The sequence below is a fragment of the Taudactylus pleione genome, unplaced genomic scaffold (genome assembly GCF_031769625.1).
Source record: "Taudactylus pleione unplaced genomic scaffold, aTauple2 ptg000720l, whole genome shotgun sequence".
Lineage (NCBI taxonomy): Eukaryota > Metazoa > Chordata > Amphibia > Anura > Myobatrachidae > Taudactylus > Taudactylus pleione.
In genome coordinates this window covers 2,280,822-2,301,787 of record NW_028285122.1, presented here as the reverse complement: position 1 = coordinate 2,301,787, position 20,966 = coordinate 2,280,822, and the positions used below count along the sequence as shown (strand labels likewise).

Here is a 20,966-nt window from a genome sequence, read left to right as displayed (position 1 = left end):
CAGCACGCCCCCTCTGGTGGGCGTGCTGGGGGCGTGGCTGCCCAGACGGAGGCGTTGCCATGGGAACGCCTACTGTCTGGGTCCGGCCCCACTGACATCACTAGTGATGTCAGTGGGAGTGATTTTGGCTCTGATAGAGCCAAAATCACTCCAGGACTTGCGGCAACGAAACCCTACCCCAAGGGTTTTGTCGCAAGCCTTATGGTCATGATGGTCTTGACCATCGTGACCATCATCATGGATGCTCGCATAAGCTGTGGGTGGTAACGCACAGCTATGCGATCATCCAGGAGGACGCACAAAAAAAAAAAAAAACACCTTGATTCAGAGTGGGCGCTCGTTCAGAGCGTCCGGCTCTGAATCAGGACCATAATCCGCACAGGACTTAGTTGTAAACACTTAAAAAGTTGCAGATGAAGCACAACAGAACTGGGCATAAGAAAAAGTCACAGCATTTTTGTATGCAGATTCTGACTCAGTTTTGTTGCTTCCAGTTGTTTCATTTGTGTGAATAAGATGCACATTTTGAGTGAGAAAGATGCCGAATGTGGTGAAGTCTCCCGTGGATGTGGTGCGCTGAGGGGGAGTATATGTCATGACTGAGGCCACAATGTATGGGGACACATCTGCATACTGATGATGCTAATGACCCGGTATCACACTGAGCATACCGATAAGGGTGATCTAACCTCAGAGACATGTACAACTGAACATTCGGGTGAAGACACACAATTATGGCCTTATTTATCAACAAGTTTTATCATATGCAATGAGTGATAAAACTCGCTATGTATAATAAATTGTGCCACAACCAATCAGCTCCCAACTGTCATCTGTTTGAAAAATGACAAGAGCTGATTGGCTGGAGCACCATTTATCATATGAAACAAGTTATATTACTCGTTGTGAATGATAAAACTTGTTGATGAATGAGGCCCTTAGTTCTGTGTTCTGTGTACGCAGTGTTTCAGCAATTAATGCTGGCTTGTGTTGGACTCTGTATCTTTCCCTGCTTCTTTACTCAATAGCATTTTAAATATATTAGAAATCATGAACACACATTATTATGGTATAATGGACCCTTCGTGCTGTGGACATTTACAACACCTTCGATATCATGACTTCCCCTTATGATGCTGCTTTTCACAGCTACCCCACAGACAGAAGACGGGCATTGCGCTGCAAGACTGGGGCTTAGTCCAGCAGTTCGCCTCATGGCTGTTTTATGATTTCCTTATATCATGTTAGCGACAATACACGAAGATCAATTTGTCACATCACAAATTTATTTTTATGTTCACTATCCCAGGAAAGAGCCTAAAATCAATAAACTTAAACATGTTTTATATATTTTAATTAGTACATTCTCATTTTGTTGACATTTTAATCACATGTGAATACATTTATACACAAATATAGGTATGTGCAGACCACTGGCGGCTCCAGAGGCGGGGCCAAAATTCAAATAGGGGAGTCACACCAACTGCCACCACAAACACGGCCAAACATCACCAGCCTGGACTCACTGGCAGTTGGTGTGGCTCCCCTATTTGAATTTTGGACTGCGCTGCAGCCCCACCTCTGGAGCCTCCACAGGTGCAGACTGATTAAAGCCAGACCCTCCAACATGACCCCTTCCACCAGGTACAAAATGCTCTGCTCCTGGACTTCCCACCTAATTTATGTTTGCGGCCACCTGTGCTGAAACATACTTGCTCAGCACAGGTGACTTCATTCGTACATTAGGTGGGAAGTCCAGGAGCAGAGCATGTTGTACCTGGTGGAAGGGGTCATGTTGGAGGGTCTGTAAAGCGTATGGGCATGTGGAAGATACAGTCCAGTGAGCCATGGTTACCATACTCTATACCACACTGTCTACCATGTATACCAGTGTCATTGTTGTTACCACTTTTAATGCAATGAATAACTACAATGCAAGTTTGAGGGAAATACATATTAATACTCACACTGTACATACATATAGCATTTTGTTATTACATAAGCCATTATAAAATGTAAGGTTTCAGCTATAGAATAGTCTGGGCAGTGTCACTACATTAAATGAGTCTGTCACATGACATTTTTATAAAAAAGTGATTGGATGTGAGACTTGTATTACAATCTTGAAAATCACCAATGTTAAAAGGCAAAGACAGCAATTAAACATATTTCACATAATCCTTGTGGTTTTGTTGCATCAATTCATTAACATTAAACCCTGCTAAAGTGGATAACATGTGAATTACATTTTAAATAAGCTGAGGGCTGGATAAGCACAAAGCAATATAAGTGGCCTAATTTTTTGTAATTGGTTAGAGGTCAGGAACCTGTTGCTAGGTAGATTAATTGGGTTGTTGGTATTGATTGGTCAAAAGAATTGGCCTATGAGTGGGGTTTGGGGCGTATACCTTTGAAGGGGCTATTTAAGGTGAGATATGAATAGGGTACAGCCTCTTTTCGGTTTGTAAGTCCCACCCATCCGCCCAAAGCTTTTAAAACTATTTGTTTGTTTGTCTTACTAACCTTTTAGAAACGTTAAGCAGAGTCAGAAGGTGGGATGGCTCTACTAGCCAGCGGCCACAGGAGGCAAAAGTGGTCGTTGTGGGGCACTTACCCTATTGAAAGATGGCGGGTGTGTCCTACCCTTGCGGAGGGACAGTGGGCGTTTCCTTATGGAGCGTCCATACTGTGCTATAGTAAAGGGTGGTGAGTCCTGCACAGCGCAGGTTATACCATTATAGAGGGGGGGGGGGGGCATTTTAGTCATCCCCCAAATTTTTAAGAGAATCAATTGGCTAGAGCTGGTTCTTGGTAGCGTCCTTCTTTGACACCATTAAAATTAATTACAATTAATAAATAAATAACTTTGAGCTTTAAACCAAGGCAGTGGTGTCATTGTGGTATTTGTTAGTATTTAGCTTAATGGTTTGTATACAAGTGTTAATTGCAATAAATTAATGGACGCCTTACAGTATATACTGTATTTACCTTGTGGGGGGATTAAAGCATAAAATGACAGATGGACGTATGCTGAACACATTCAGATTGTGATATAGCTAATATCTGACGGTGGAGACCAGGACCAGTAAATGCAGTTATACAGTACAGAGCCAGTGTACAACTGGGAATAATATATATCTTGCATCACATATGTTACCACCATGCATGCACAATAATCTGCAGAGCTAACATTTGCAGAATCATTTTGTGATATCAGAGTACTCTATGAAACTGGCCATAATATTACTGTTAGCAAATAGAACTGTAATCTTCCACCTGGGAAATACAGCAAAGGAAGTGATGCAGAGCAACATGAATACTTTGGAAGGGGCTATTGATGTGACAAGTGATTATCTAAACAAAACGAACCATGAACCAGGACTGGTACTGAGCGGGTGACTTGTATATAAAGGACGTTCTTATTGCGCTGCGCTGTGATAACTCTACCACGTTATTACAAGATAAATGCTGACACCTGCGCCCGAGGTGAGATAAAGATGAAATCAGAGCCTCAATAGACAAATAATGACACAATATGAAACGGAGCCCGATATCTACATGGTGGAAATAAATGTATGTGAGAGGCTATAAAATAATCTGACATCTAAACACCCCCGTGTGTCTCCTGTAGGGTTCTGCCCAAGGAAATGTTCCCCCTAATGCTTCCCTTGTATGCCTTCTCCCCCAGCATTAAGGATAAATCACTTTGCCTGTACAGTACCAGAACAATGCTCGGTTCTACTGGACACACCGCCAATGGTGCAGCCACTACTTAACCGGGGGGGGGGGGAGGGGGCACAGCAATTCCTGGCCCCCCTTCTGGGAGTACTGACCGGAGGTTGGAGCAGTCTCATGGGGCCCTAACCAAAATGTGTTATGGTGCACTTTGATGCAGTGTTCCGCTACTGAGTAAAACTGATGCGGATTGGACAGAGCCTGGGACAAAATTACATTTAAACAAACTTCAGATTATGTCCAGAATACATGGAGAACATTTCAGAACTATATATGAACCAATTTTTGCAGTTATCAGACCCCGACCATGTTTCCTAGTATCATCTTCTCAGGGGAAATATTAAGACAAATGTCTATGAAACCTTCAGTCACAATGAGCAGCTCGCCGACAGCTGGAGTCGATGTTTCAGGAGAGTCCGGGTACCATGTGCCCTCACGGGCGATGGCTTTACACAAGCAATGGCTGAGGGAACAGAGATGACATTTACATCATTGCTGAGAGTATTGTCTCATTGTCTCCAGCATAGGCCGTGATAGGCATACATGTAAGTCTGCAGTGACAATGACAAGTCAGAAAAAAGTAGAAAGATAAAGTAATGTACAGTACTTGTAAAATATACAATCCTGTCACATTTGTGTTGTTGGGTGTCCTGCAGTTACACCAATATGAGGTGTGGACGTCCCTGTAAAATACTGTAGGTTTCATGAAGTGATCAATTAGTTCCATCTAGCTCTGTGTCTTCTCTATAACTACAATGATTGGGAGAACTTCACTCACAGCCAAGACAATCATTTCAGACAAGTTTAGGATAAGTTTGGGCCACGTTCAAAAGGTCAAAGGGGTCACTTAAAATATGAGCAGGGCACGGATTGCACAAATCTGCTCCTCAAACCTCCCTTGTTGATTAGGTGAGAGATTCCAGAGGAGCACCAGTAGAGTATCTATGGGACCCCAGAGTTCCAAACGTTAGAGCGAGAATGGACTTAATAAGTAATACAATTTGGAAATATCTTTTTAAAAAAAACATTTTCTTCTTTTAATGGAGCCCCTAAGTTATAGTACCGTATATAAGCCACTGTTTATTATATTATTGGGAGAATTTCAAAATGGTATTAACATATTTAGATGAAGGCTCGCTAACCAAGTGTCCTAAACCTACACTCACAGCAGGATTGGTTGCAGCCAGAATATCACAGCAGTAATGAGACCTACCTCATACATCGCTCCACCTCTATCTCTCTTGCAGCAGTTCTGCACCTACAGAAACAAGAAAACAGGAGCGTATTTACCATGGAAGTCTTTACTTTCTATCAATATTTTAGGGGAAATGAGAACTAAAACTCTTTCTTTCTTTCCTAATATGTTCTATATATATTAACTATTGGGAGAACCACCTAGAGGAACAAATTATATTAAATTTCGGTTGTTCAATCTAATCTGTCATACAAGATTAGTCCTGCGTGGAATCATTAAGTACATATGTTATCAACACTTATTGAGTTTTTAGATTAATGTAATTTCTTGTTTTAATGGCTAGATGTGGTCATCAGATGTGGAATGATTTTTATCAATGCAATAGATTAAAAATGCAGTGACTCAGCCCCTCAAACCCATATATCACCTAATGAAATAGCATTACTTTATAGTACTTCCATATGGTTTTGTAATATTAGTATTAGTGTGAAATCACAAACAGACCTTATAATACAGGGTCTAAAATCCCGGATACATTTATAAGTATACATGCAAGTAAAATGAAGAACTTCTCAGACATCATTCCAATATTAATAATATACAATATTAATATTATAAATAATAATATATTATTATTATTATTATTATTATTATTATTATTATTATTATTATTATTATTATTATTAGTAGTAGTAGTAGTAGTAGTAGTAGTAGTAGTAGTAGTAGTAGATGTAGTAGTAGTAGTAGTAGTAGTAGTAGTAGTAGTAATAGTACTCAGGGTCTGAAATCTCTGATACATTTATAACTATACATGCAAGTAAAATGAAGAACTTCACACACACATTCCAATATTAATAATATACAATTATAATATTAATAATAAACAATATTAAAATTATAAATATTATTATTATTATTATTAGTAGTAGTAGTTGTAGTAGTAGTAGTAGTAGTAGTAGTAGTACTCACAGTGTCTGAAATCTGATGCATTTATAACTATACATGCAAGTAAAATGAACTTCCCGCACACATTCCAATATTAATAATATACAAAAAATAAATTATTAATAAACAATATTAATATTATAAATAATATTATATTAGTAGTATTAGTAGTAGTAGTAGTAGTGATGGTGGTAGTAGTAATAATATTTATTATTATTATTATTAGTAGTAGTAGTAGTATTATTATTAGTAGTAGTAGAAGTAATATTTACTATTTTTAATAATAACACGCTCTAATATTAATAATATTAATATTAATAATAGAGTCTAATTCTCTAAGTGAATTAACAGTTAGGCTGATAAAATATTGGAAAGGCCTTAACACTAACAGAACCTTTCAACCCATTTAATTGACGTGTTTTTAATGAGTTTTCCAGGATGATGTGATTATCAGAGAATCATGTTAGTGCAACCCCTTCTCCCACCCATTTCACTAGGAAGTGGACAGGATGCAAGAGGGTGACTTGTTCTTCCTGGAGTCCATGGGACTCTGCAAAAATTTGGGAGACAAGAAATGCCTTGGACGTGAACCCCTTAATGTTATGGACGCCGGTATAGAGGAGCCTTGATTCTGGCCTGGCGCTTATTCATATATTTGCAAATGTATGTAACTAATACCTCTGAATTTCTATTATTATGTAGGATTCAAGTATTTTTGTTGGGTGCTACTTTTAGGTAGCAGTAATTATTTTGGGGTGAGCGTTTGGGCATGGGGCCCCCGGAGTTGCTCTGGCTGGGCCTTTTCAGGGCATCACCACTTAATTCACATAGTTACTTTTTTATCAACTTTCTATTTGGTTGTTTATTATTTATGTCATTTTAATTCTTCCTCATTTTATTAACATTGTTGATTTATCTTTACACATCTATGCTTTACACTTCACTATCACCTTTCTTTCCCCTTTTTCGTGTGATGCCCTGGGGATGGTCCTTGGCTGGAATATTTTTGGATACCTTGTGCCTCGGACTTGACCCCATTAATGTTAGGGACACCGGTACAGAGGAGCCTTGACGCTGGCCTGGCGCTTATTCATATATTTGCAAATGTATGTAACTAATACCTCTGAATCTCTATTATTATGTAGGATTCAAATATTTTTGTTGATATTGCTGCAGTGTGCTGGAGGGCAAATCCCCTTTTCTCTGAAGAAATGAAATAAGTTGCCATAGGATATAAAAATGTGAACATGGTTTTTACACAATATTAATTATGGATTATGTACAATATTTCCATGCAAAATTATAAGTTGGTGACCTAGCCAAGACTTTAGCTGGTGACCTCTCCCTCTAGTGCCTATCCTATCATGGGGGCATGGGATAGCACCTGACCTATCACAGGAGTATGGGCCTAGCACCTGATAACAAATACCTAGTACCCACACTACATGTGCTCCCTGGCCTAGTGCCCACATCACTGATGACAATACCCTGGTGGCCTTGGATGATAGTAATAAAGATAGATTGCCCCACTATGACCTTCCCTATTCTGCAAACCTATGCAGGCACAGAGGGGTAACATCTAATACCCTCTGTGTTGGCCTACTCTGCAGGGGTCAGTATTGCTCCTCAGCCTGTCAAGCTCTGGAATCTTTATTGCCTCTTTGTGCTGTCTTTATTCCATCAGACTTTGCCTGTAGCAAGGGGGCTAGAATAAGCTCTTGTGCAAGAGTACCCTTGCCACCACGAATTAGGCATCCTGGAGTCTTTTGTCTTTTTTTATGCTACCTCTTTTGGTCTTCTGTTTTCCAGCTCCTTTGATCTTCTTCCTGCCCGGTTGCCTGTTCAGTGCAGCATTTTCCGGATCTCTTAGGGAGCTCTTTTATGGTCCCCATATTCCATGGTAGTGACCATCTGATGAAATCTAGAGCACGTGGGTAGAGCGATAACATGATGATCATTGATTGGCTGGCTGCAGATGCTCCTGATTGGCTGCCAGTCTGCAAACTGCATCCTGCGCCAAATTTGAAAGCCCGCAGCAGCTTCTCTGTCAGTGCAGTGATACAATGCACAGTTCTAGTGCCAGCTGCATGTGTTCCCCTAGTGGGACACATCTCTACAGTGCTGCTCCTGCCCCATCCCTGGGGAACCGCTCTGGAGCTAGGTTGCCCTAGACAAGTGCTTACAGTATGTCACCTATGCCTAGGGCTGGCCCTGTCCACTACAGTGTCGATTTTAGGACATATCTCATCCATAGCCGGGAGGGACAGATGCAGAGGTGGAAGTAATGCTAATGTTTGCAGAATTCTGTGATTATTTTTGTACTGCTCATGCGTCTAAGTCGCACTGTCCATTGGGCCCTGATGGATTTCCAATTGTGGCTGCAGTGAGAATTTGAATGCAGAGTGATTGGCAGCCAGTGAGCACAGGTGGGAGGTAATGGTGGGAGTAATGAAACAAACGCAGCCATATTGTCACCATTTTAGGGGAGTGTCTCAGCCTTCTGTAAACACAGAAGTTTAGTAAAATTGGATACATTTATTAATTGAATAAAACAGTATGGTGGCGGAAATAATAACGGCCAGCTCATCATTGGAGCCACTTTATCTAATGCAAGTTTACTTCCAACAACATCTGCCCTGGCCAATAGCACTAACAGTAACAGAGAAGTGAGAGGTCTCTGACTCCCACCCCAACAACACACACAAAGACCACCCGACCAGGTGCTGCTGACCCCAGTAGGGTAAATTCAGCCGACCAGTGTAATGCATGCTTACCAACTCTCCCTCATTTGTCAGGGAGACTCCCTGAAATAGCAGCAATCTCCCTGTCTCCCTGAAGAGTCTAGTAATCGCCCTGATTGCACCTTACCCCCATTATGTAGCTGATATATAAAAAGACAGAGATATATACATTCAAATTTGATCATTAGCATCATTACCCTTTATTGGGTATAAGGCCCAGTGATCCCTATTGCTACATGTATTTTCTGAAAAGTATCAGTGTGTTTTCATCTACAATTAGATCTTACTGCAGTAACTGCTTTGGGGCTCATTTACATTAGGATGTAAGTCAGTATTATGACACGCCTCTCAGATGTACAGTACATGCCTATCACATGTATGACATGCCTCTCAGATGTAGCAGTACACGCCTATCACATGTATGACATGCCTCTCAGATATAGCAGTACACGCCTATCACATGTATGACATGCCTCAGATGTAGCAGTACATGCCTATCACATGTATGACATGCCTCTCAGGTGTACAGTACATGCCTATCACATGTATGACATGCCTCTCAGATGTAGCAGTACATGCCTATCACATGTATGACATGCCTCTCAGATGTAGCAGTACATGCCTATCACATGTATGACATGCCTCTCAGATGTACAGTACATGCCTATCACATGTATGACATGCCTCTCAGATGTAGCAGTACATGCCTATCACATGTATGACATGCCTCTCAGATGTAGCAGTACACGCCTATCACATGTATGACATGCCTCAGATGTAGCAGTACATGCCTATCACATGTATGACATGCCTCTCAGATGTAGCAGTACACGCCTATCACATGTATGACATGCCTCAGCTGTAGCAGTACATGCCTATCACATGTATGACACGCCTCTCAGATGTAGCAGTACACGCTCACTTTACCGCCACGCTCATAGGTGTCGCTTTCTCAATCTCCCTGAAATGCTTTTTCAAAAGTAGGCATTTATGGTGTAATGACGCTGAGCGCACCTCACCAGTACAGCAAGATGGCTACTGGGCTTCTGGTCTTTCCTGCCAAGCACTCATAAAACGGACAAGTGACATATAGCATGAGAGTGTAAGGGGGGAGGAGGGAAAACCAGGCTGCACAGGAGCGGAGACTTCAATAACAAAATACTGGTAAGTTAAGGGATAGAAAATCTTCCCTGCAATTGTTCTCATGAATTACCAGTGTCCCTATGTATGTATAACTAACTAGGGAGCAGAATGATGAGAGATTGTAACGCAGTGCTCTGGTGTAGAGGCACACCTATTATATGTCTACCATTACTTGGTTAAAATGTAACTTTTAATAAGAGATAATGAAATCACCTAGCGCTATGACATGGAAAACAAAAACGTACAAATACGCAGTATAATAAATTATTACATGGGGGATTCACCAGGTTACAAGTCTACATGACATGAATAAAGTGAACCACAAAAATACAGATAGAGATAGAAACACAAATTATAAAGTGTACATAAAGAAAGGAAAGTGAATAACGAGAGTGATCACAGATTGAGGTGATTGGTGTGAGGTGAAATATGAAAATGATAGAGGTAATAACAAAGAAAAGAGTCTTTATAAACTTATGTTATATGTTCTTTATGGCTGCTCAGATGGTGGTTATGAACATTCACTAAATATGAGAACCGTACACTGATAGTACTGCAATTATAATACAACACCGTATATTGCATCTGTGCTACAGGTTGAGTCTCCCATATCCAAATATTCCGAAATACGGAATAATTTGGCCTGACTGAGTTAATGAAACCTTTGATTTTTGATGGTTCAATGTACACAAATTTTGTCTAAGGTACAAATTTTTTAAAATACAGTATAAAATTACCTTCAGGCTGTGTGTATAAGGTGTATATGAAACCTAAATAAATTTCATGTATGTACACAAACTTTGCTTGAGCCACAAAATTATTAAAAATATTGTAATGCTGTCAGTCTATCTGACTATACAGGTAGACAAAAACTGTAGGCTGGATGTTGCAGTGAAAACCTTGTGTGATGATGAAAGCTGTATGCTGTAGGTGCCACCTCCTCTGTAAGTAACGCCACTTCGAGGATAAGGAAACGCAGTATCAGGATGTCTTGCGACACTATATTGCAGTATTAGGTAAGTGAAAACCTAATGCTGTCAGATAGACTGACAGCATTAAATTTAATTGCACAAGGACAGATGGTCCCATTTTCCGGTACCATACAAGGCTTTCATTATATCATCCTCTGCTTCACAACATCCAGCCTACAGTTGTTGCCTACCTGTTAGAGCCAGATAGACTGCCGGCTTTAATTACAAAAGCCATTGTTTGCATTTACCAATGGACTAATTCCATACTGATTATCTGTCAACTTCCAGCCTCAAGTTATTGCCTACCTGATGTCATTTATTTATATTAGGGGTGTGCACCGGCCACTTTTCGTGTTTTGTGTTTTGGTTTTGGATCTGGATCTTTCTCCGTGTTTTGGGTTCTGGGTTTTGTGTTTTGGATCTGTATTTTTTTTTAAAAAAGCATAATAACAGCTAAAATCACAGAATTTGTAGGTTTTTCTGCTCCTATGCTATTATTAACCTCAATAACCTTAATTTCCACTCATTTCCAGTCTATTCTGAACACCTCACACCTCACAACAGTGTTTTTATGTCCAAAAGTTTGCACCGAGGTAGCTGGATGACTATGCTAAGCGACACGAGTGGGCGGCACAAACACGTGACCCATCTAGGAGTGACACTGCAGTGGCAGACAGGATGGCAGTTAGAAAAACTAGGCCCCAAACTGTACATAATGCAAAGAAAAAAAAGAGGTGCAAGATGGAATTGTCCTTGGGCCCTCCCTCCCACCCTTATGTTGTATAAACAGGACATGCACACTTTAACAAAGCAATCATTTCAGCGCCAGGGTCTGCCACACAACTGTGGCTGAAATGATTGGTTCGTTTGGGCCCCCACAAAACAAGCTGGCAATTAATCTGTCCCTGCACAAACTGGCTCTACGGAGGCAAGATGTCATCCTCATCCTCCTCATCCACCGATTCCTCACCCTCTTCAGTGTGTACATCCTCATCCTCACAGAGTATTAATTCATCCCCGATGAACCACAGGTCCCTCTGTACGTTCTGGAGGCTGGTCTCCCTGGAAGAGTTGATAATTCATTTTATGAACATCATCTTCTCCACATTTTGTGGAAGCAACCTCCTACGCCTTTCGCTGACAAGGTTCCCGGCTGCACTAAACACTCTTTCGGCGTACACACTGGAGGGAGGGCAACTCAGTTAAAATAGAGCCAGTTTGTACAGGGACCTCCAAATTGCTTCTTTTTCCTGCCAGTACAGGTACGGACTGTCTGACATGCCTACTTGGATGCTGTCACCGATGTAATCCTTTAACAGACAGATGCACGCTTGTCGCTGCTGCTTTGAGGATGCAAGTGCGGCTACAGCCCACACAATTCACAAAGACAGAAAAAAAAAAATTATATTTTTATTGTTTGTGGAGCACACTTTGAGGGCGTCACCACCCTTTAACAGACAGACGCACGCTTGTCGCTGCTGCTTTGAGGATGCAGGTGGAATCTAGACGGGATTTGGAACCGGGGACACACTACCTCCATCAATTGTCTAAATCCCACTGCACTAATGGCGGATACCGGACGCACGTCTAACACCAACATAGCAGTCAAGGCCTCAGTTATACGTTTTGCTTCAGGATGACTATTGTCGTACTTCATCCTCATCGCTAGGGACTGTTGGAGGGTCAATTGTTTAGTAAAAGTAGTGATGTTCCTACTTCCTCTCTGGGATGATGAACAACTCCCAGCAGGAGCAACAGCACTAGGAGGAAGTGGTTCTTCATCTTTCCCTATTTTATTTTTATCGGAGAAAGTTTGGTCCTCCATTTATGTTATATTTATATATTCGTGTGGCTAAAGCGCACACAAACACAGAAAATATTTTTTTATTTTTGCTGGAGAGTAGTGCACTTTGTGGGTTACACCACCCTTTAAGAAATGAGCCAGCCGGCTCTTTACTTATGGGACACAGGCGCACGCTTGGCGCTGCTCCTTTGTTGATGCACGTGCAGCCACAGTGCACACAAGTCACAAACACAGAAAATATATATTTTTTTGGTTTGGAGTGTACTTTGGGGGTTACAGAACCCTTTAACGGTCAAGCCAACCGGCCCTTTTACTTATGACACAGGCGCACGCTTGGCACTACTTTGTTGATGCACGTGCGGCTACTGCGCACACAATTCACAAACACAGAAAATATATATTTTTTTGGTTTGGACTGGAGTGTATTTTGGGGGTTACAGCACCCTTTAACGGTCAAGCCAGCCGGCCCTTTACTTATGACACAGGCGCACGCTTGGCACTACTTTGTTGATGCACGTGCGGCTACTGCGCACACAATTCACAAACACACAAAAAATATTATTTTTTTAGCACTTGGGGGGAGCACCCCTGATGGACAGAGCACCCCCTGGACAACACTACAGCACCCCTTTAGGACTGGGACACTGCACAGAACTTTGGAGTGGACACAGCCCCTATGGAGAACTGACTGCACAACACGGTCCAGCCAGCCCCTATGGACTGTGAAGTAGTGGACACAGCCCCTATTAACAGCAGCAGCACAGCACAACACAGCCAGCCCCTATGGACTTTGAAGTAGTGGACAACAGCAGCACAGCGCAGCACAGCACAGCACAGCACAACACTACTCTGCACTAGACTACACTACACTACACAGCCCAGCCAGCCCTAACTCCCACCCTCCCTCTTCACTGTCCACAGCCGAGTGAGAAAATGGCGCCGACGCGGGTACCTTTTATAGGTCCCAAAACCTGCGAGACCCGGAAGGCGGGATGATGACGTTTTGCCTCGATTTCAGATCCGAGTCAGGCGGGAAAAGTCGAGCCTGACTCGGATCTGCCTCGGATCGGGGGGGCTCGGGGGGGTTCGGATTTCAGAAATCCGAACCCGCTCACCCCTATTTTATATCCACTAAAGACTCCATAATTATAAAAATCTAGATATTTTATGCACATAAAACACCATAACCATTAAGACTTTATTAATTAGTCAAAAATCTCATATACAGCCTTACATCTATATACTCCTCTACCACGGAGCGCTTTTCTCTCTTTTTTCTTGTATATAAAGAGAACCAGAAATATTATATCGGACGTTAGCCATCCCTTTTATGATTTTTTTTATAAATTTCCATCTCAAAAGAGGTTCAGAGCACTGTTGGCATACACAGGACGTTTACGGGACAGTTTTCTTCCATCTGCAGTGCGCATGTTCAATACTATGGGGTAAATTTACTAAGATTCGAGTTTGGTTGAGATGACAATCTCAGTCAGTTTAGGCATGTTTTTCATCTCGCAAATTTACTAAGATTCGAGTTTGGTTGAGATGACAATCTCAGTCAGTTTAGGCATGTTTTTCATCTCGCAAATTTACTAAAGACAAACTCTGGTGAGTTTGGGAGAGATTTCTCTTTTCTTACTCGTAAAGCTCAGATGAGATCGCAAACTTGAAACAACTTACTGTACCATCGGGCAAATTCGGAAGTACTTTTCATGCAAAAGATGCAACTTGGAAATTTACCAAGAATTGAGATTACAATCTCGGGTGAGATTGAAGCAAACTCGCAGAGAAATTGAAGTTTCAAACACTCCACCTCCTGTGCTGCGAGTTTTGCAGAAACACACACAGATCACTGTGATTTGTGTATGTTTCTGCATGTGTACCTAATGTAAACTGTTTTTATTAAAAAAAAATGATGTAGGGCCCCCCCCCACCAAAATCATAACCAGCCCCTTACTACTCAGCCAGTCCAGGTTCCTAAAATTACAGCGAACAAAATGAGTAGGGTTCCCCCTGTAATTTAGGAACCAGCAGCTGGCTGCAGGGCCAGTGCTGGTTTTAAATATAGGGGAAAAAATGCATAGAGGTCCCCCTATATTTAAAACCAGCACTGAACCCAAACCGACCGGGGTGTAATGCCACAGCCAGGAGACCCTATCACCGGGTCTCCAGGGCCAAAGCATTAACACCACAAGCCAGTAAGGCCAATCTGGGGATCTCAGGGGAGGTGGAGACCCCCCCATGAAGGTGTCCCCCCTCTCCCGAAACCCCAGGCTTAGGCTGAAGCCCGGGGCTCTTCCCCGCACCCCTGGAGCGGTGGGTATGGGGGTAATAATGTATTCCAAAATATTATAATTTACAGTGGAACTACAGGTACCAGCATGCCTGCCCTTTGACACTTGTGCAACTGGGTTACATGTAAAGCAGCCTCTGATTGGCTGGCGGGCCATGGGATTTCCTGAAGAGGTCCAGCAGCTGGCATTCGCAAAGTATTGGTATGTGTGACAACACATACCAATACTTGTCCATATGGCTTCGGGGCAGTTGGTTTGTTATGTTGCCAAGTCCAGGGATGCAACGGAGAGCAGCTCGAGGATGGAGGTGAGTATAGGATATTTTGTTCAGGTACACCCATGGAATCTACATGGTTAGGGGGACATGAATATCTGGCAGCAGGTAAGTATGTGTGAGTAAGGTAGGTGAATGTAAAACAGTTGAACTTTAGACAGTGTGTGTGTACTGTCTATTTTTAACTATTAAATTTACAGTGGGGTATGGGTGCCGGCCACCTGCTGGCACTTGTAGTTCCACAAGTGCCAAAGGGCAGGCATGCTGGCACCTGTGGTTCCAGGGTAAATTACAATATTTTGGAACTCTATAACACATTATTTCCCCTGTACCCACCGCTCCAGGGGTGCGGGGAAGAGCCCCGGGCTTCAGCGTAAGCCTGGGGTTTTGGGAGAGGGGGGCCCCTTTCTTGGGGGGCCCCCACCTCCCCTGAGATTCCTGGCTTGGGGTTTTAATGCTAATGTTAATTTTGACAAAAACTTGATCAGACTCGATTCTTAGTAAATTTACCCCTATGAATGTATCTTTTTAGCTAGTCTATTTATTTTTTGCCCCTGTATTATTTATTGTTTGTGTATTTCTTACCATGGATTGCTGCTCATTGTTATACAATGTAATTTCATTTGCTGATGACAATAACTTTGTATTGGAATCCGGCTCTAGAGCTCCCCTAGTGTCAGAGTTATTTGTCAGGTGTCTGTACTGTAACATATGTCCAGACAATCAGGAGCAGTCTCTCATCTGTCAGAGATGAAACACCACTCCTAATTGGCCCAAGCAATGTCTGTCCATTTGACATCTGTAATAACGTACATCACAGGCAGAATAACTATCACCCTCCAAACCGCTGAGCAGTAAATTCAGAGGTTGGAGGTCAAAACTTCCAGTAATGTTCTGCAGATTTAAACCACCTCTAAATGCATTTTTCAGTAAATATATCACTAAGTAGTTTAGGTGAAATGTTACAAAAACTAACTGTCCTCATAAGCACTGATTATTTTGTTTAAATAGCTATTTATGTATTGTAAAATGTTGAAACCACATGTTACTACAAATATGCTTCAATAAATATATATTTCAAAACATATATATTTAAAAAAAATTATAGATGATATTTGGTGAAACAGCTAATAATCTATAGATCCTGTAATGTTCACACTGTAACTGGAACATGAAAAGGAGTCAAACAAATAGAAAATACAGAATACTGTATCTAATTGTCCAAAAATGTGAATAAGGTTCAGACAAAATATGAACCAAACAGAGCCGGCCCTAGGTATATGCATTCTAAGCAAATGCCTAGGGCAACAGGAATGCCTTGGGGCATTCCACTGTTCTGCATCACCCCCCATGCGCTGCAGCTGCGATTGGAGCTGCAAACGTGTTTTTAAGGGGCGTGGCCACGACACTTGTGATTTGGTCACGCCCCCTGTCACCTGGGCCCGGCTTTCTGCGGCCCTGCCAGCCCCTATTAGCCAGTACTATGCTTCAGTGGCTGGCTCTTCCCCCGAGACCAGCCACCAACGAGTTCCATCACAGACTGGCGCCTCCCTCCCACTCCTCTCCTCCCAGTGCCCATCTTGTGTGACCAGTCTTCTTCAAACCTTTATACCGCTCCTTTCTGTGGTCATGACTACCCCCATAATCTCCAGAACCAGGTAAGTGGTGTGTGGGTGTGTGATGTGTGTGTACAGTATGTATGGGTAGGGAAGGGGTTTGGTAAAGGACCATCAACTTCTCTTGCAGTAGTCTATATAACACGTGCTTGTTTTTTTTTATAGTATTTATGTGGGTTTTGGATTATAATGTGTGTGTGTAGAAATCTATGATTGTTGCATGATATATGACCACTTAATAAATTCCCTCTGGAGAGGGTTTTGTTTACATCAGCCTCCGAGTGCCGCCTGACACGGTTTACATATGTGTGTATATATATATATATATATATATATATATATATATACAATTACACAATCTTCATAAAGGTAGGCACTCCTTTTGATGTCTTAGATATCACCGCAGTGACAGCAGTCACTATTGAACCAACACACATCCACAAGCTGCGGCACTCACCGGATCTACTCAAAAGAAATTTAAAGCTCACACAGTCACACAGAAGGACTATGGGCCTGATTCAGAGCCGTTCGCTATTTGTGGTCGTTCGTTCAAAAACAAGGAGTGGCTATTCAAATGATCCGTTCGCAAATTGCAGTCTGTTCCCACCTCTAAGTCTGAACGAGCGAGCAAAACATACGTTCGTTTATTTGATAAAAACGCCCCCTGGCCGCACGCACCATACGTCATGTCCGCTATTTATTAGATTAATCGAGTACATCGTACAGCGTATGAACTGCTCGCTATTCTTGTGGTTGGTGTTTTCAACCGCTATTTTACGAGCAGTTCTGAGTTAAAAAAAACCAAGTGACGTGGTCAATGACGCTGCTGTATTAATTATGCACTCCCTTAAAACGCCCGTTTTGACCTTTAAGCACGCCTGCGTTCGGATCTCCACTCCCCGTTTTCAAGCACCTTCCCCTGTTACCACCCACATACGCCTCATTCTGTCACTCAAAATAGCAGGCCCTCGCTATATTGCGTACCAACGATTTTCGGCCGCACTGACTGGTTCGCGCATGCGTACTAAAAACCGTACGCATGCGCAGATGTGCGAACATCGCTCGGAACGAGCGTACTGCCGCTAGCGAGTGGCTCTGAATGAGGGCCTATGTGTGCTTTGAATTTCTTTTGAGTAAATCTGGTGAGTGCCGCTGCTTGTGGATGTGTGTGTATATATATATATATATATATATATATATATATTTATTCTCTCTTTCTTTCTCTTTCGTAAAATGTATAGCCTCAGTGTGCCCCAGGCCCAACCCCAGCACTGCCTGAAGAAAAAAAAATAATATAAATCTATTGTTATTACAAGATATGTCACTCAGGAATGAAAACAGGCTCGCAAGGTGAGTTACCGACGTTTCAATGCTGTATTTGGTCATGCATATTCGTCAGGGTGTAAGACGAAATGCACAACCAAATACAGCATTGAAATGTTGGTAACTCACCTTGCGAGCCTGTTTTCATGCCTGAGTGCCGCCATTATGGATATGTTATGAGTCTCTGCACCTCGTGTACAGCGGATCGGAAGGCTTCGTCTTTATTTGCACATGTTACAGAGAGCTGCTTCCAAGACATTATATATATATATATATATATATATATATATATATTAGGGGTGAGCGAGTTCGGATTTATGAAATCCGAACCCCCCCGAGCCCCCCCCGAGCCCCCACGATCCGAGTCAGGCTCGACTTTTCCCGCATGACTCGGATCTGAAATCGAGACAAAACGTCATCATCCCGCCTTCCGGGTCTCGAAGGTTTTGGATCCTATATAAGGTACCCGCCTCGGCGCCATTTTCTCACTCGGCTGTGGACAGTGAAGAGGGAGGGTGGGAGTTAGGGCTGGCTGTAACCCCCAAAGTACACTCCAAACCAAATTAAAAAAAATAATTCTGTGTTTGTGAATTGTGTGCGCAGTAGCCGCACGTGCATTAACAAAGTAGTGCCAAGCGTGCGCCTGTGTCATAAGTAAAGGGCCAGCTGGCTTGACCGTTAAAGGGTGCTGTAAACCCAAAGTACACTCCAGTCCAAACCAAATAAAAAAATATTTTCTGTGTTTATGAATTGTGTGCGCAGTAGCCGCACGTGCATCAACAAAGTAGTGCCTAGCGTGCGCCTGTGTCATAAGTAAAGGGCCGGCTGGCTTGACCATTAAAGGGTGCTGTAACCCCCAAAGTACACTCCAGTCCAAACCAAATAAAAAAATATTTTCTGTGTTTATGAATTGTGTGCGCAGTAGCCGCACGTGCATCAACAAAGTAATGGCAAGCGTGCGCCTGTGTCATAAGTAAAGGGCCGGCTGGCTTGACCGATAAAGGGTGCTGTAACCCCCAAAATACACTCCAAACCAAATAAAAAAATATTTTCTGTGTTTGTGAATTATGTGCGCAGTAGCCGCACGTGCATCAACAAAGTAGTGCCAAGCTTGCGCCTGTGTCATAAGTAAAGGGCCGGCTGGCTTGACCGTTAAAGGGTGCTGTAACCCCCAAATTACACTCCAAACCAAATCAAAAAAAAAAATTCTGTGTTTGTGAATTGTGTGCGCAGTAGCCGCACGTGCATCAACAAAGTAGTGCCAAGCGTGCGCCTGTGTCATAAGTAAAGGGCTGGCTGGCTTGACCGTTAAAGGGTGCTGTAACCCCCAAAGTACACTCCAAAGCAAATAAAAAAATATTTTCTGTGTTTGTGAATTGTGTGCGCAGTAGCCGCACGTGCATCAACAAAGTAATGCCAAGCGTGCGCCTGTGTCATAAGTAAAGGGCCAGCTGGCTTGACCGTTAAAGAGTGCTGTAACCCCCAATGTACACTCCAAAGCAAATAAAAAAATATTTTCTGTGTTTGTGAATTGTGTGCGCAGTAGCCGCACGTGCATCAACAAAGTAGTGCCAAGCGTGCGCCTGTGTCATAAGTAAAGGGCCAGCTGGCTTGACCGTTAAAGGGTGCTGTAACCCCTAAACTACACTCCAAACCAAATAAAAAAATATTTTCTGTGTTTGTGAATTGTGTGCGCAGTGGCCGCACGTGCATCAACAAAGTAATGCCAAGCGTGCGCCTGTGTCATAAGTAAAGGGCCGGCTGGCTGGACCGTTAAAGAGTGCTGTAACCCCCAAAGTACACTCCAGTCCAAACCAAATAAAAAAATATTTTCTGTGTTTGTGAATTGTGTGTGCAGTAGCCACACGTGCATCAACAAAGTAGTGCCAAGCGTGCGCCTGTGTCATAAGTAAAGGGCCGGCTGGCTTGACCATTAATGGGTGCTGTAACCCCCAAAGTACACTCCAAACCAAATAAAAAAATATTTTCTGTGTTTGTGAATTGTGTGCGCAGTAGCCGCACGTGCATCAACAAAGTAGCGCCAAGCGTGCGCCTGTGTCCCATAAGTAAAGAGCCGGCTGGCTCATTTCTTAAAGGGTGGTGTAACCCACAAAGTGCACTACTCCCCAGCAAAAATAAAAAATATTTTCTGTGTTTGTGTGCGCCTTAGCCGCACGTATATATCAATATAACATAAATGGAGGACCAAACTTTCTCTGATTAAAATAAAATAGGGAAAGATCAAGAACCACTTCCTCCTAGTGCTGTTGCTGCTGCTGGGAGTTGTTCATCATCCCAGAGAGGAAGTAGGAACATCACTACTTTTACTAAACAATTGACCCTCCAACAGTCCCTAGCGATGAGGATGAAGTATGACAGCAGTCATCCTGAAGCAAAACATATAACTGAGGCCTTGACTGCTATGTTGGTGTTAGACGTGTGTCCGGTGTCCGCCATTAGTGCAGTGGGATTTAGACAATTGATGGAGGTAGTGTGTCCCCGGTTCCAAATCCCATCTAGATTCCACCTGCATCCTCAAAGCAGCAGCAACAAGCGTGCATCTGTCTGTTAAAGGGTGGTGTAACCCTCAAAGTGCGCTCCACAAACAATAAAAAAATTCTTCTTTTTTTATCTCTTTGTGAAATGTGTGGGCTGTAGCCGCACCTGCATCCTTAAAGCAGCAGCGACAAGCGTGCATCTGTCTGTTAAAGGGTGGTGTAACCCTCAAAGTGCGATCCACAAACAATAAAAAATTCATCCTTTTTTTTCTGTCTTTGTGAATTGTGTGGGCTGTAGCCACACTTGCATCCACAAAGCAGCAGCGACAAGCGTGCGTCTGTCTGTTAAAGGGTGGTGTAACCCTCAAAGTGCTCCAAAAGATAAAAAACTATTTTTTTATGTGTTTGTGACTTGTGTGCGATGTAG

General features: G+C 42.5%; 1 protein-coding gene across 1 annotated transcript in view; it reads right to left on the bottom strand.

The window, feature by feature from the left end:
• Positions 1–4,029: 4,029 nt before the first annotated feature.
• Positions 4,030–20,966, bottom strand: part of LOC148477398 (uncharacterized) — a 124,266-nt gene continuing 107,329 nt past the window's right edge. Inside the window, exons 16-17 of the mRNA XM_088456809.1 lie at positions 4,949–4,993; positions 4,030–4,198 (exon numbers count right to left, since the gene is read on the bottom strand). Coding sequence (XP_088312935.1) covers positions 4,030–4,198; positions 4,949–4,993 — 214 coding nt within the window. The remainder of the gene's footprint in view (positions 4,199–4,948; positions 4,994–20,966) is intronic.